At 42.6% G+C, this 15,745-nt stretch overlaps 1 protein-coding gene across 1 annotated transcript in view; it reads right to left on the reverse strand.

Moving 5' to 3' along the window:
- Positions 1 to 15,504, reverse strand: part of LOC147893732 (uncharacterized) — a 35,004-nt gene extending 19,500 nt beyond the window's left edge. Inside the window, exons 1-3 of the mRNA XM_087385661.1 lie at positions 14,825 to 15,504; positions 13,743 to 14,679; positions 13,007 to 13,102 (exon numbers count right to left, since the gene is read on the reverse strand). Of these exons, the coding sequence (XP_087241787.1) occupies positions 13,007 to 13,102; positions 13,743 to 14,679; positions 14,825 to 15,063 (1,272 nt within the window). The 5' untranslated portion in view covers positions 15,064 to 15,504. The remainder of the gene's footprint in view (positions 1 to 13,006; positions 13,103 to 13,742; positions 14,680 to 14,824) is intronic.
- Between the last annotated feature and the right edge of the window lie 241 nt (positions 15,505 to 15,745).

The raw sequence follows: 15,745 nt of genomic DNA on the forward strand, positions 1-15,745 counted from the left end.
GATCTTCTTTCAACAACGTATCGCTCTTCTCTTTGGTGCAGACCGGCTCGCTGAGATTATGGCCTCTGCTGATCCTTTCCTTCTCCCTATGCTTGACTACAACATCACTTGGGATGTTACCATCTTCATTCTCATCTAAGGGAGGAAAGTATGGTATGGTATCTTGGCATAAAAGCTTCTTTCTAATGTCTCATTCTCAATGATAAGTATCTTTGGCAGTCAGTTCGAATGCTGCAGGAAGTGAAGAGGTGCGTGAAGTTTATTACCCCCAACTTCATGTCACATCTTTTGGTGGAGACGCCGGGTACGTTTGGTATTGGATTCATCCCACCTTACTAAACGGTCTCGGGTGTACTTGATTGCATGTTATGCCTAGAAGAGGCATGTGTTTGTATGAGATAAAGAAGATGCCTGGAAGAACTCCGTTAGAAGAGATTGCAACCCGTTTAAGAGAACTTGAAGATTGTGAAGGTGATGCTCAAGCTATTCGCACAGTCACCATGATCATATCCTTTATGTTTGCATTGTTGAATATGTTGGTGAATTGACAACGCCGGCAGCAGGCACAATGATAGATTGAGGATTGTTCCATGCACTGGCAGCTTGGTGTGAAGAAGAGTTGAGTCTTTGGGTGGTTTTTGACTATAACAATGGAGTGGTGATTCTCAATGCTTTCAACTTCTTTTGCTATGCAAATGATAAAGATTACAATATCTTGAAGCTTTTATGTGCACTTCCTATTGTGAGAAGGGTTATTCTAGAATGCATGTATACACAATGTTTTCATGGTGCTGGTTGGTCACTTATTTTTTAAGATTTTGTTGAGGATCACATTATGGAGGGTTTTCAACAAGTGGTTATGCATAATAAGTTGGTCTTGGTATACTAAGGCTCTGTGGGATCTTGTTCGGATCTTGTTTGGGATATTATTTAGATCTTGGTGTTTCCTTTTTGTGTTTCATCATGGTGAAGATTCCAGTGTTTCGAGGGACCCAAGGGGAAGACCCGGAGTCTTATCTTCGGGATTTTGTTCGAGGATGCCGGCTTTCTGGATGGTCCATGAAGGATCGGGCGGAGATTTTGCCTGATTTTCTTGAAGGTGTAGCCTTGAGTTGGCATGAGACCTTACCGGACTCTACCAAGGAGGACTGGGACCAAGTGGTGGCAGCAATGAAGCAGAGATTTGGGGCAGTGGAGTCGCCAAATGCTTTGATGTTGCAGTTGGACCGGTTCTGTCAAGGTCTCTGCATTGGCAATCCGATATGAAACTTTATGGACAAAGTATGAAAGGGCAGCTTTGCGAGCTGTGGCATCTGGCATCATCGACCCCTCAAAGTCTCTCAGGGATGGAGCACTTAAAGATGAGCAAATTTGTTATGGCTTTGGAGCCTCGTCTTCGTTCAAAGGTAATGAGTAAAGATCCAACAACATACGTGGAGGCGCTTCGCATTGCCACCAAGAAAGAAGCTTCTCTAAAGATCGAATCCTCTTTTGTGTCTTCAACAACTTCAACTTCTAAGGTGGAAGTAATGGTCACTCCTCAGGTACCAAAGTCCTCTGAGTTAGATCATAATATCTCCCAATTGATGGCAGAGTTTGCTGATTTGAAATTGCATTTGCTTAATGCACGACAACCTAGAGCACCAAAGAGTGAAGATAGGCCTCGAGATAGGAGTGGGGTCACTTGCTATGAATGTAATGAAAAAGGTCACTATCGCCCCGAGTGTCCTAGATTGAGAAAGAAAGAAGAAAAACAAGTATCCTTGTTAGAAGCTTCTTCAGGGGATGAGGAAAGAGAGGTAATGATGGCTAAACGGGAGCGTGGTAAACCAAAAGAAGAAGAAGAAAGCAAGGAAGAAGTAGATGAGAAACATCAGGAAGAGGAACACCGTCGTAAGAAAAAGAAGGCATCTAGAAGGAGAATTAGCCAGTCAGACTTTCCTTTAGGACAAGGAATTGGAAGCTATGACTTGTTGTCCGACCTTAAAGAAAAGCAAGCTCATATCACCTTTGGTCAATTACTTGCTTTGTCTCCAAAACTACGGAAGCAATGGGGAAAACTAGCAAGCACAAGAGTGTCAAAGAAGAAAAAGAAGAAAAGTGCCATTCCTGTTGTTCAAAAGCTAGATATAGATGTTGGTGATGATGTACCTATGGTTGATGTGATCATTGATGGTCAAGTGATTTCTAATGTGTACATTGATGGAAATGCATCGATTAATGTCATGAGTAAGAAGACCATGATTGATGCTGATTTAAAATACTCTAGTACTACCTCTCCTTATCGCATCAAATTGGCTGACAACACTAGGGTTAAGACCTTGGGAGTTGTGAAGAATCTAGAAGTGGATGTATGTGGAATTTCTGTGCCGACTACTTTTTAGGTGATCCCTACCAAGCCAGATGCACGTGCCTATCCATTGATTTTGGGAAGGCCTTGGCTACGCAAGGTGAAGGCTGTTCAAAAGTGGGATACTGGAGAATTGATTTTGCAGGGAAATGATAAGAAGGTGCGCTACAACATCAGAAGCCGCAAAAAGGAAGTTGTCAAGGAGGAGTCTTCAACATCAGAGAGTTCAAGCTCTGACTTAACCGATGAAGAAGAAGAGACAGGGTGTAGCTCCGAGGAGTCCAACTCAGAGGGTGAGGTGGAAGGAGTGGCCTTTGGTCTTTGTCTTGGTGCTGATCGAGATGAGTCAGGAAGGAACAAGGTGGTGGTGCAAGAAGATCCTGTAGAGACACTTCATGTGGAGGATGTGGAGCACACTAAACGACGCCAACGCAATGAAGAGCTTCTTGGTGATTCTCTATCAGGTAGTGAGAAGCTCCAGTACTTGGATATGCTAGATGATTTTCCATGTCTCTTTGCAACAAGCTATTCACAGGTTCGACCAGTCTCTCTTGTGGAGCACAAGATTGAGTTGAAGCCAGAAAGCAAGCCAGTTGTGCAACGCTTAAGGCGATTGGGGGTGATCCAAGCTGAGGCACTAAAGAAAGAGGTAACACAACTACTTGAGGCAGGATTCATCTTTCGTGTTGATGATTCAGAATGGATATCTCCTGTAGTTGTCACACCAAAGAAAGGAAATAAGTGGCGAGTCTGTGTGGACTTTCGTCCTTTGAATGCATGCACTAAGAGGGATCATTTTCCTTTGCCATTCCAAGATGAAATACTAGACCAAGTAGCAGGGCATGAGATGTATTCTGAATGTGATGGGTATTCTGGATACTTTCAAATTCGTATTCGGGAGGAAGATCAAAAGAAAACATCATTCGTCACACCTTGGGGAGTTTTTGCTTACAGAGTGATGCCTTTTGGGTTGACCAATGCACCAGCTACTTTTCAAAGGTTCATCAGTCAAGTCCAAAAGCCTTACTTGGGAAAGTTCATACGCGTGTTTTTGGATGATTTTTGCATTTATTCTCGGCGCATAGATCACATAGAAAAGTTAAAGATGGCCTTAGCTAGGATTGATGAAGCAAAAGGGTATCTAAATCCTAGCAAGTGTCATTTGGCTCAAACAAAAGTAGTCTTGTTGGGGCATATTGTGTCTCAAGAAGGCTTGCAAATGGATCCTGACAAGGTTCAAGCAATCATGGCATTGCCAAGTCCTGAGAGTGTCACTGGTGTTCGCAGAATTCTAGGAAAGAGCAAGTATTATCAATGCTTTTCTGATGATTTCACAGAGATAGTGCATCCCATGAACTTGTTGACAAGAAAAGGAGTTTCTTTCCAATGGGGTGTGGAGCAACAAGATTCTTTCCAGCTACTTAAGGAGGCCATGAGTAAGGGCCCAATATTGAAGCCCCCTGATTGGTCTCAAGACTTTTATGTAAATCCAAGTGTATCTTTGCATTCAGTTGGTGCTGTATTGCTACAAAAAGGAGAGGCAGGTAGAATGCAACCCATCTATTATGCCAGCCGACAGCTTACAGATGTGGAAACAAGGTATGAAGAAATGGAGCAGCAAGCTCTCTCTTTGGTGTTTTCCGTCAGAAAGTTTCGCTCCTATTTATTACCTCGACCATTTTTTTTCCTTACCTCTCAGTCTGTATTAGCATATCTAGTTCGCAAGCCTAATCCTGGAGGGAGATTTGCAAAATGGTTGTCAAAGCTTCAAGAGTTCTCTTTCTCTTTTGTCACTGAAAATACCACTAGGTCCACTATGGCAGAGTTGCTCACAGGGCGGGAGGATCTAGGAGAAGAAAAGAAATGTAAGGAGAACATTAAAGATGAAAGGGATACACCACCAACAGATGCAGAGATTGGTTACTTTTGGCCACGCCTCCATAAGGATGTATATGAATGTCACGAATAGAACCTATCAGCTTCAGGATGTTGATGGCATGGTGATACCCAGATGCACCAATGAGTATCGTCTTAAATTCTTCTATGCTCGACCACCTTGAGGGCCAGCAGACCCTCTCTGTACTAGAGAGGATCTGCTGGGGGGGGAAAGATGTGACGCCAAAAATTGATATTTTTAACTTGGCATTGATATTGTTTTTCTCTATGTTTGATAAGGGTTTGAGTATCAAGTGATAGCCTAGCGGCTCTCACTTATTTCTATTTTCTATGATATTGTATGGGATTGAGAGGATGAGTGGAATGGCTCATTGTAAATACCATAGGTATGAATTATAAATACCTTGGTATGGGGTGAGAGTTATTTGTGTATGGGATATTATGAGTTTTTAGAAAATAGGAAGAGTGAGTCATATAAAGAGGTGGGCTCATGTCCATGTGATCCAATAATATAAGAGAGGCCACATGCCAAGCGTAAGAGGTGGGCTCATGTCCATGTGTTCCAATAATATAAGAGAGGCCACATGCCAAGCGTGTGGAAGGCATGTGGAGGAGTGTGAAGTCAAGAGGAATCCTTCTAGAACTTCTATGTGGAATAAGGAGGATGTGGACATGTGGAAAAGAGAGGGTCCCTATGGGCTCCATGTGGGGAGACTTTTGACTTTCTCAATATTTTAAGAGTCTTGAGCATCTTTTGATGGGACACATGGCAAGAGTAGCCAAAAAGGACATGGATGGTGACATACGTGCTTATGTGATTGATGGGAGAAGGAATCTACAGGCAGCAATTGTAAATGGGTGAAGGAGGGTAACAAAATCTCTATAAAAGGAGCCCTCCTCTCCCTTGTTCATCAGAGTCTCTTCCACCATTAGGCCTTATGTTGCTGTAGTTCTAGTCTCCCCAAGCCTCTTCCATGAGCCTTCTCTTCCTCTTGTAGATATTCTCTTATGTAGACTCTTGAGTCCTTCTCTCTCTAGTTTATTCTCTCTATGAGTAGTCTTGGAGCTTCCGCTCCCTCTTGTATGTATGAAACCTCTTCTTCTCCCTTGTGTTTGTAGTGTTGAGGTGGATTCTCACAAAATTTGTAATGACGGTCACTTCAGGTTCTCTCTCTCTTGAGTGTCTCTTCCCTTTTCTTTCTTTCAAAGCCTTAAAAGTTCTTTCTATTCGGCTGCTCACTGTGCACACATGGTCCATTTGTTTCCCGAGCCACTATGCAAACTTCTTCCCCTCTTCTAAGCGAAATCTATGAGGGGTGGATCGTTGATGAAGGTGGAGTCTTGAGGGAGCATCCTGCTCAGGCAAAATTAGCCTGGGTGGAAGTTAGTTTCATGACAGTTTGACCCCCTGTTAGTGTTTTGCTCATAACTTTCTGCTCGATAGTCCGATTGTAATGAAATTTATATCAACGCGAAGCTCTCTTCAAGGCGCATGTTCCTATATAATCAGATCTTGAATCAGATGCTGCTGCAAAAAGTTATGAGTCTCTGTGTTTGATAGTCTGTTTTCATGATAGTTTTTACCCCCTTCCAGTAAACTGTCCATATCTCTTCAATCGTCTGTCTGTTTTCAATGAAACTTATATCAGCACGAAGCCCATCTCAGGGCGCATCTCTTTGTGTACTTGAATCTTTGATATCATGTCTCTACTGAAAGTTATAGGCCTCTGTGTCTAATGACAGTTTGTAGAGTGTTTTGAGCTAAGTATAAAGGTGTCTATGAAGGAGGTGCAATGTTTCCTCGGAATCTACCCATCCGACCTAATCAGCCCCTTCAAACTCCTCGATATATATCAGTTCATGTCATGTTGAGCCGCAAGATCTTCTTTCAACAACGTATCGCTCTTCTCTTTGGTGCAGACCGGCTCGCTGAGATTATGGCCTCTGCTGATCCTTTCCTTCTCCCTATGCTTGACTACAACATCACTTGGGATGTTACCATCTTCATTCTCATCTAAGGGAGGAAAGTATGGTATGGTATCTTGGCATAAAAGCTTCTTTCTAATGTCTCATTCTCAATGATAAGTATCTTTGGCAGTCAGTTCGAATGCTGCAGGAAGTGAAGAGGTGCGTGAAGTTTATTACCCCCAACTTCATGTCACAATGCAAATGTGTGCAATGCATGCAGAATTTGAATGCCAATTGGCCCTCCAATGAGGAAGAGCGCCCATGAGAGTACTTGTTTCTATTTCGACCTACATGCAAGGTGGGAGAGAGATGGCGGATGAATGCAATGTGGTAGAGAGAATGCTATGTGAGATTCACAATGAAAGGGTGATACCCTTTCATTAATGTCCCTTGAGATCACTCAAGTTCCATCTTCCCATTTACACCTACCCTTATCCTATGACCCATGCACCTACCATTCAATGCACTCTAATGCACCCTTTCCCTTTCCTATTGCCCCTAGGACCTAGACACGTGTGTGCACATCTTTATTACTAATCATTGGCCAATGTTACATAGTTTTGGCGGTACTATTTACACCGCTTGATTGATCATAAATACAAACATATAACCACACCATCAAATTGGCGCCTAACAATAATAAGGTTCTAATGACTATTAATTAACTAAATAATCATTTCTCTTGTCATGACACTCCCTCCTGCTTGAATGAGCAGAAGTCCTCTTCTAGATTATTACTTGTCTCTTCCTCTTACGTGCACTTTCTCTTGTTACTTGTGCAATTGCATGGCCTCTTTATAATCTGCGAGTATCTGTGGAAAATCTCTAAAGAACTCTTCTTCCATCCATTGTGCATCACTAGCTGGCTGGTTTTTAAACTTCACTAAATACATATATCTCTTCTTTCCACGAGTACTCTTCTCTTTATGGTACACGATCTGTTCCAGAGTAAGAACTTCAGTCCCATCTTCAAGTTCAGGTTCTTCTTGATGCTGAGTATCCAAAAACGCATAAGTATCACCATGGTATCTCTTCAGATTGCTCATATGAAAGATATTCTTCATATGCCAGTGGGCTGGTAATTTCAGCTCATACGCTCTGGATCCTTCTTCTGGATATAAAGCTGCTGAAATCTGAAATGGACCATAAAACTTCGGTGCTAACTTGACATGTTTGGTACTTCCTCTCACTGACTTGATTCTTCATTTATCAATCTTCAGTAAAACCCAATCATCCTCTTGTAATAAACTTCTTTTCTTTTTTTATTGGCTGCCTTGGATTGTTGAACTTGGGCCTTCTTAATATGTTCTTTTACTTGCTCAATCACCTGTGACATATCCTCAGCAAACTGGTCAGCAACAAAGATTCGCTCCCCCAAGTGTGTTATTGGAGTGGGTAAACATTGCCCATAGATGATTTCAAATGGGGCTTTCTTGGTGGAAGTATGTACAGTGTTATTATAAGCAAACTCTAACATGGGTAAGAACTCTGGCCACCTTCTAGGTAGGTCATGGACATAAGCTCGAAGTAAAGTAATTATGGTTTGATTGGCATTCTCACTTTGTCCATCTCCTTGAGGATGGAAGGCTGTAGTAAATTCAGTTTGGTTCTGAGATTCTCTAATAGGGCTGTCCAAAAGTTGCTAATGAAACGGCCATCATTATCGGATACAATAGATTTTGGTAACCCATGTAACCTAAAGATTTCCCTAATGAATAACTTTGCTGTTTCAGGAGCAAACAACTCCTTTTTACAGGGAATAAAATGAGCTTGTTTACTCAGCCTATCTATAACAGTGAAAATCTGCTCAAACTGACCAACCTTGGGGAAACCTGACACAAAATCCATTGTAATGTGTTCCCACCTTTCCGAGGGAATAGGCAAAGGCTGCAAAAGACCAGCAGTCTTACTTGTGTCAGATTTAATGCGCTGACATACGTCACATTGTTGAACAAAGGTCGAAACTTCTTTGCGAAGTTTAGGCCAATGGAAGTATCTCTCAATATTGTCAATGGTCCCTCTAATGCCTCTATGTCCAGAATATGGACTCGCATGTAACTCACTCATGACTAGATACCGAAATGTTTTGGATACACATATGGCACGTCCCAAAAATAAGTATCCATCCGCAATGGAATAAGCCTCTAAACCTCCGACCTCATTACGTTGAATCTTCCCATAAATGTCAGCGAAGTCCTCATCTAAAGGATAAGCTTCAACCATTGCTCCTAATGATTTCTCCTTAATCACAGAAATGTGATTAACTTGGGGCCGTCTACTCAAAGCATCAGCTACTAAATTCTCCTTTCCTGGCTGATATTCAATATTTGGTTGCCCAAAGGATTGAATATATTCAACCCATTTGATTTGTCTTGAAGAAACAATGGGTTAAGAAAACAAGTGCTTGATACTTTGATGGTCAGTCTTAATCTTGAAAGCAGAACCATATAAATAATGCTTCCATAACTTTAAAGCATGAATGACTGCCAATAACTCCTTCTCATACGTGATATATTTCAATTCAGCCCCTTGAAGTTTTCTACTCTCATAAGCAATGGGATGCCCTCCTTGCATCAACACTGCCCCAATCGAAGTACCACTCGCATCCGTACATACAACAAAGAACTCTTTGTGTCCATGTCCAGAAGTGTTAACACTGGTGCAGTGACCAATGTTCTCTTAAGCTCCTCAAAAGCTACTTGGTGAACCTCTCCCCACTCATACAAGAAATGCTTCTTCAACAAATCTGTTAGTGGAGAAGCAAGACGTGCAAAATTCTTAATGAATCTGCAATAATAACTACACATCCTTAGGAAGGATCTCAGCTCATGTATATTTTTGGGTATTGGCCATTCAATTATGGCCTTGACCTTTTTAGGGTCAACCCCAATTCCCTCGACAGACACAATGTGTCCCAAATACTCTATTTCTGTCTTGAAGAACTCACTCTTCTTGGTATTTAGGAACAATCGATCCTTCCTTAGGAGCTCCATCACCTTAGCAAGGTGATCCTTATGCTCTTCCTCATTCTAGCTGAAAACTAAAATGTCGTCAAAGAAGACTATGACAAATTTTCCCAAGTAGGGTCGCAAAACCCTTCTCATTAGCCTACTAAAAGTGGCTGGAGCATTAGTTAGGCCAAAAGGCATGACCAAAAACTCATAATGTCCAGTGAGAGTGCGAAAAGCAGTCTTATGTTCATCCCCAGCTTTCATACAAAGTTGATGATAACCAGTTTCAAATCCAATTTGCTAAAAACTTTAGCACCTTTAAGCATATCCAATAAATCATCCACTCTTGGAATCGAATACCGGTTCTTAATCGTAAGTTTATTCAAAGCACAGTAATCTATACACATACGATATGATCCATCCTTCTTCTTGACCAATAATATAGGTGCTGCAAATGGAGAACTGCTTGGTCGAATCACGCCTTTTTGCAACAGATCTTCAATTTGTTTTTCTACCTCCTCCATTTCTATCATGTTTATCATGTATGGGGCTCTACATGGAAGAGAAGCTCCTGGCTCTAAGTCTATGGCATGCTCATCTTCTCTCTCTATAGGCAGTTCGAATGAGTCATCTCTTGAAAATCGATCCTCATAAGCCCTAAGGAACTCATTTCTTTTCCGATCTTTTTTTGAGATATAAAGATCTCGTGAATCCCGTATATACACAAGATTACAATCTACCCCTCCTTTTACCAATCTTTTCACTTGGGTAGGAGTAATCAATGGAATTGTATACACGATAGCAGGGTTAAAATCATTCCACCATGCTTTACCTAGAATCATGTCAACGTCTTGTAAAGGAGCTACTAGAAAATCCCTTCGATCTCTATATTTTTGTATACGAAAAGAAATATTCCGTACTATGGATGTATCTTCTTCAATGTGTCCCCTAAAAGCTCCTGAGAGCGACATGTTTTTTATAGGTTCTGGTTTAAGATACCAATCTATCACTCACTAAGTCATAATTACATCCATCGTCTACGAGAACCACTATTCTCTGTCCATTCACGAATCCATACACCTTTAAAAGATCATGAGGCCCAAAGGTATTGGCTGAATGGACAGCATTCACTATTGGCTCAATAGTCACGGTAGATTTCGAGGGTGACAAGGTAGAAGCCTCACCCTCCTGCTTGGATGCCTTGGCTTTCCCTTTTACTAAATTCGTCTTGGTAATCTTAGCCAAGAGAACGGGACACTTATGCCATACGTGTCCTGGCTTCTTTTTCTTACACCCAAAACATTTTCCTTCCTTAATCAACTTCCTCTTCTCTTTGTTCGTCATAGAAGGAAATGGCACCCATCCAGGACGTGATTGGCTGTTCACATTCCTTACAAGGGCTTTACCCTTCCCTTTATTATTCTTAAACCGGTTTGGTTTCCTAAAAGTGGGTATATTGTTGGTCTTAGATGATGACCCACCCTCCTTATTGAAGGGTTTACGAGGATTCAATTTCCTCTCGACTATTTCAGCCAGCTTGGGTTAAACATTTCAACCTCATACCTTACTTTTGGGCTTAAGGCTGCTAAATACTTCTATCTTCCTCACTCTTTTCGGGTAACTCTAGAGAGAGATTCCAAAATCTGACTGTAAAATCTGCATAACTCTCATTATCGAACTGCCTAAACTTCTCCCAACGAAAGGTTAGGTTCTCTTCATGCCTCGGTGGCATGAAAGTGGCTTTCAGTTGCTCCACGAACTTAGCCCATTCATGAATAGGGGTGAAGGTGTTTTTTCTCTCTCTCCTTGGGGTAATGGAGGAAAAGGAATAAGTTCATTGTTATATCTGCCCTCCCCTTCCATTCTTTCCTTTTAGAAATACAAGAGAGAAAATGACTTGCCGTAATTTCAAAAAAGGGGTTTATTTTATAGCAAAAGTCAAGTGTTGTAGAGTTGGTGGTACTTATCCGACTCGCGCTTCGTTTGTGTTGAGAAGACACTTAAAATGACCTCCTCTTCCTTCTCTTTTAAGCTTTTCTTCTTGTATTTCTGCTGTAAACTGGTACGCTCCGTTTGGGCTACTTGTTTTCAGCGTATTGGAGCTCTAGATACCGTTATAGGGGGTACTTGATGGGTGGATCACCCCCTTAAAATTCTGTTCTGATCTGACTTTCCGTTGGGGAGAACAGGGGGGTCCCTTTTCCTCACGGTTTAAGGATTTTAAGGATACATTCACACCCGGGGGGGTCACCCCGTTCACCGTTTTCAAAAAAATCCCTTAATTCAGAGCCTCAAGAATCCAGAGTTGGCCGACGTACTTGCCTCGAAAATTCAGAATTGGTCGGGGAGGAGATGTTCGCACCCCGGGAAGTTTGTGCGTTCCGTCAAGATTTCGCCGTCTGCTTGCATCCCCGCACCTTCCATGACCTGTCCCGCCGTCCTTTACAGCTGTCACAGGTCGTGCCTTCCCGACACTAGTGCTTCCGCCGCGATTATGTGCTCTCCCGCCTCTTCTCGTCCCACTTGTGGACCGTCGCCGCTCTGATACCAAATGTGAAAAACAAGACTTTTCGAGAATGCAAATGTGTGCAATGCATGCAGAATTTGAATGCCAATTGGCCCTCTAATGGGGAAGAGCGCCCTCGTGAGAGTACTTGTTTCTATTTCGACCTACATGCAAGGTGGGAGAGAGATCGCGGATGAATGCAATGTGGTAGAGAGAATGCTACATGAGATTCACAATGAAAGGGTGATACCCTTTCATTAATGTCCCTTGAGATCACTCAAGTTCCATCTTCCCATTTACACCTACCCTTATCCTATGACCCATGCACCTACCATTCAATGCACTCTAATGCACCCTTTCCCTTTCCTATTGCCCCTAGGACCTGGACACGTGTGTGCACATCTTTATTACTAATCAGTTGGCCAATGTTACATAGTTTTGGCGGTTCTATTTACACCGCTTGATCAATCATAAATACAAACATATAACTACACCATCAAATTGGCGCCTAACAATAATAAGGTTCTAATTTCTATTAATTAACTAAATAATCATTTCTCTTGTCATGACAGATTCAAGCCAAGCACCTTCCTCCTGAGGGTAAATGGAGTCTAACGGACACACATTAGCATAGACTTCATCATCAGGTTGACTATCAGAGCAGTAGGGAGGAACAGCATCATGGTATAGTTGTTGTTAGGATGATGTTCCTTTCATCCTCCAAGACTAGTAATTCTGCCTCACAGGTTGCAATACAATTCATAGAATTTACTTTCAAGTTACATGGAAGCCTTCTTGAAGTCATTGCGAGTGATGAGGATGCCGAAGTTATGAAGGGTGTTCAACCATATAATTCTGAACACCAAGGTTCTAAATATAGGGCGTTTAGTGCAGGTTAATCTTGGACTTCCATGCGGTCAGATCCCATATACAAATTGTGATTGAATGTTTGGAGTGACAATTATGCAATAATCCCACCATTGCATTTTCCGAGATCACTAATCCTAACATCACTTCTACCTCTCCCCACTCCCCTCTTATTGAAGTTATACAGCAAAGCAGACGAAGCAACGAGAAAGAGAAAAAGAAAGAAATCCCTAAGCCTCCTCTCTCTCTCTCTCTCTCCTCCTTCCCCTCTTTTATTGAAGTTATACAGCAAGAAGATGAAGCAACAAGAAAGAGAGACAAAGACGCACACACACACACACACACACACACAGAGGCAGGGCAATTTTCTATGGGCATTAACAGAGCCTTCTGAAGCTATGCTGCAAGCAGACACAGCAAGAAGCGGAAAAGACAGAGCGATAGAGAGTAGCAGGGCTAAATGGGCACCTCATAGCCAATCCAAGCAACTGAAACAATGACAGACACCGCCAAGGCATTTGTAAACTTCCGATATAGCTCCAGTTTTGCAACCATCCGCCTTGCCTGGGTCAAAAAGCCAGATTTGATTGAATCAGAGAGCATAATTTTTATTAATATAAAACAGTCCTCAATTTGACTGCATTTCAATCATCATACATCATGCCCTTGTCCCATGGTTCAGAGACTGAATACATAGTTTCAAGAATATCATACACTTGTTCCATGTTCGTAGACTGAATTACAAAGTTTCAAGATACTGTCATCCCCCCATCGCCCCCCCCAAACAAAATTATATTTTTCCCCCTTGAAATCTTAGAATTGGCGTTAGCAAAGTGGGATTTCCAAATATGACTTGAATGCAAAGTTTAGGAAACTGAGCCTTCAAGCTTGAAGGATGTGAATGCAAAGAGTTTTGGGCATTGTTTGGTTCAAATCACGATGGAAAGATGCCCAAAAACCCAAAAAGTCCAAAACAAAACAAGTAGACCATCCAAGACGTTTACGTACAACAGAACATTCGGATCAACAGGCATTCTCTAATTCAAAATGTCACCAGCGATTGACGCAAGTGAGACACTTCACATTTGATATTCTTCGGACAACACTTTGTTTCCAGATAATGCAGTTTCTTGATGATCCCTCAAACAGACTCTCCCTGTTTTCATCACGATTCAAAAAGTCTGCAGTTTGCAAAGAATGATACCTGAAGTTTCTCGAGGGTCTTTGATAAGGATGTAAAGATCCACAGTATGAAAAAAGCATCTAGGATTGCGACTGGCAGAACAAGAAATAGCCTTGCTTTCCCTGAATGATCACTGACTGTTCCCACATTCTCAAAAACGTCCAAAACTTCAGCCGCCAAAAAATACGTTGCACCCAGAAGAATGACTTTAGAAGTAAGTCCACCGAGGGTTGGACGAACCACACCATAACCCATTGATACCACAAGGATAAGTAATCGGGACATGGTCTTCTTTACTGTCCCAAACGTTACTGCCCAGAAAGTGATACCCATGGGCCTACGAGCTGTGGCATTGAAGTTTGCATATTCGAAATACCAGAGGGTCACCTCAAACATTCCCAGAGCGATAATAGCTGTGAGGTAATTCTGCAAATTCAGAATGTCTTTCCAAAAACGAATGTACTGGGAAATCCATGCCACGCCAATTACAAGATATGCCAGAGACATGAGCCCATAAAATGTCAGCAATGGTGCCATCCTGCCTGGCAGATAGCCGGAGGGATTTTTCCAAATCGTTGTCCCATCTATGATCAGACCTTTCAGCTGCGGGTCGCAAAAGACGAAGTAGAGATTGTACATGCCAGTTTTAGTAATGTTAACACTCTCTTCAAGCATGGTAGCGTCAAGTGAAGCTCCTTTGAACTGCACCGGTAGCGCCTTAGGCCAATCTGGATCGTCAGCAGAAGGTCGTAAAATCACTTCCCCCTGTTTACAACCCTCTTCCTTGGCTAGATCCGGAGTGCAACAAATGGCGACCCGCCCACCGTAAGCTGAACCCCCGATCTTGTCTCTGTCTGAAGCCTCAAAAATGATCGCCTGAACTAGACCTGTACTGGATTCCAAACCCGAATGCCGAGCAGCAGACTCACTTGTCCGTTGAAACTTGATGGAATCAAACCTGTCAACTCAAGGAAGGGCATAGCAATTACAAATTTAGTACGGCATATAAAGCGCAGTAGCATCTCTTCGGGATGACAGGAAATTCAGGACCAAGATGCGACAAAAAATCGAAGAGGGGGACACGAAACAGCAAACACTCTTACCGAATGTAAGATCTACCGTTTGCAACACCACGAGAGCTTCCTTCGGAGGTGGAAGCGTGCATTCCCTCGCTGCCTCCATAGAAGAGGTAAGCATTACCACTGTCGTCAAATCTTCCGTTGGAGTACTGATGCATGGAGCTGTGAGACCCTTGCAAGAGGCAGCTCCAAAGGAAGAACCCAAGGAACCCAATGGAAGTCCGTCTGAGGGTCGAACGATTGGAGCACGGATTGCTCACCATGGCTGCTGCTGCAAGCTTGGTTGCAGGGGAGAGATCTAAGAAAAGCTTGACGAGATTGGAGAAGAAGATGATTTCTTGGGACAAAAGGGAGAAGACCCAACTCGGAGATCTGATTTTCTTGACTGATAAGCTTCAAATTAGGAGGACCCAACAAGCCAAAGGTGCATTGTAAGGGCAGATCTGGACAGAGGAAGAACAGAGCAGAGGTGGTAATAAAGAGTGAAAAAGAAATTGGGTGCAGGGGAGGTGAAGAGGATAAAACCCACAAAAACAAAAAGCAAAAGAATGCAGAGAGAAGAGAGAGTTGTTGCAAGGGCACTAGCAAGAAATGTTTGGAAAGCAAAGGTTTTGCACTACTTGAGCAGAAGGGGTTTTTGCTCCCATATAGAAGGGTAAAGGAGAGGGAGGAGTAGTAGTAGGAGGTGTGATGGTGGTGAGGTGACAATAGATACTACCTCCCTCATCCAAGCTGGCTCACATCTTGGGAGGGTTGATCCTCACCCTTGTTTATTAGCATCCTCTTCACATCACACTTGTGTACCCGCCCTCGCTTCAAGGAATTTTTCCGCACCGATTCTCCTTCCACATTTCATCATCTCGTCTCCCATCCCTCCTTGCCCCATCTATCACGCCCTCTCCACATGGGCTCAAGCATGCCCCATTGGTGCGCAACACATCTGGT

The sequence above is a fragment of the Dipteris shenzhenensis genome, chromosome 15 (genome assembly GCF_047967505.1).
Source record: "Dipteris shenzhenensis isolate YYH24624 ecotype China chromosome 15, Dip_SZ_1.0, whole genome shotgun sequence".
NCBI lineage: Eukaryota > Viridiplantae > Streptophyta > Polypodiopsida > Gleicheniales > Dipteridaceae > Dipteris > Dipteris shenzhenensis.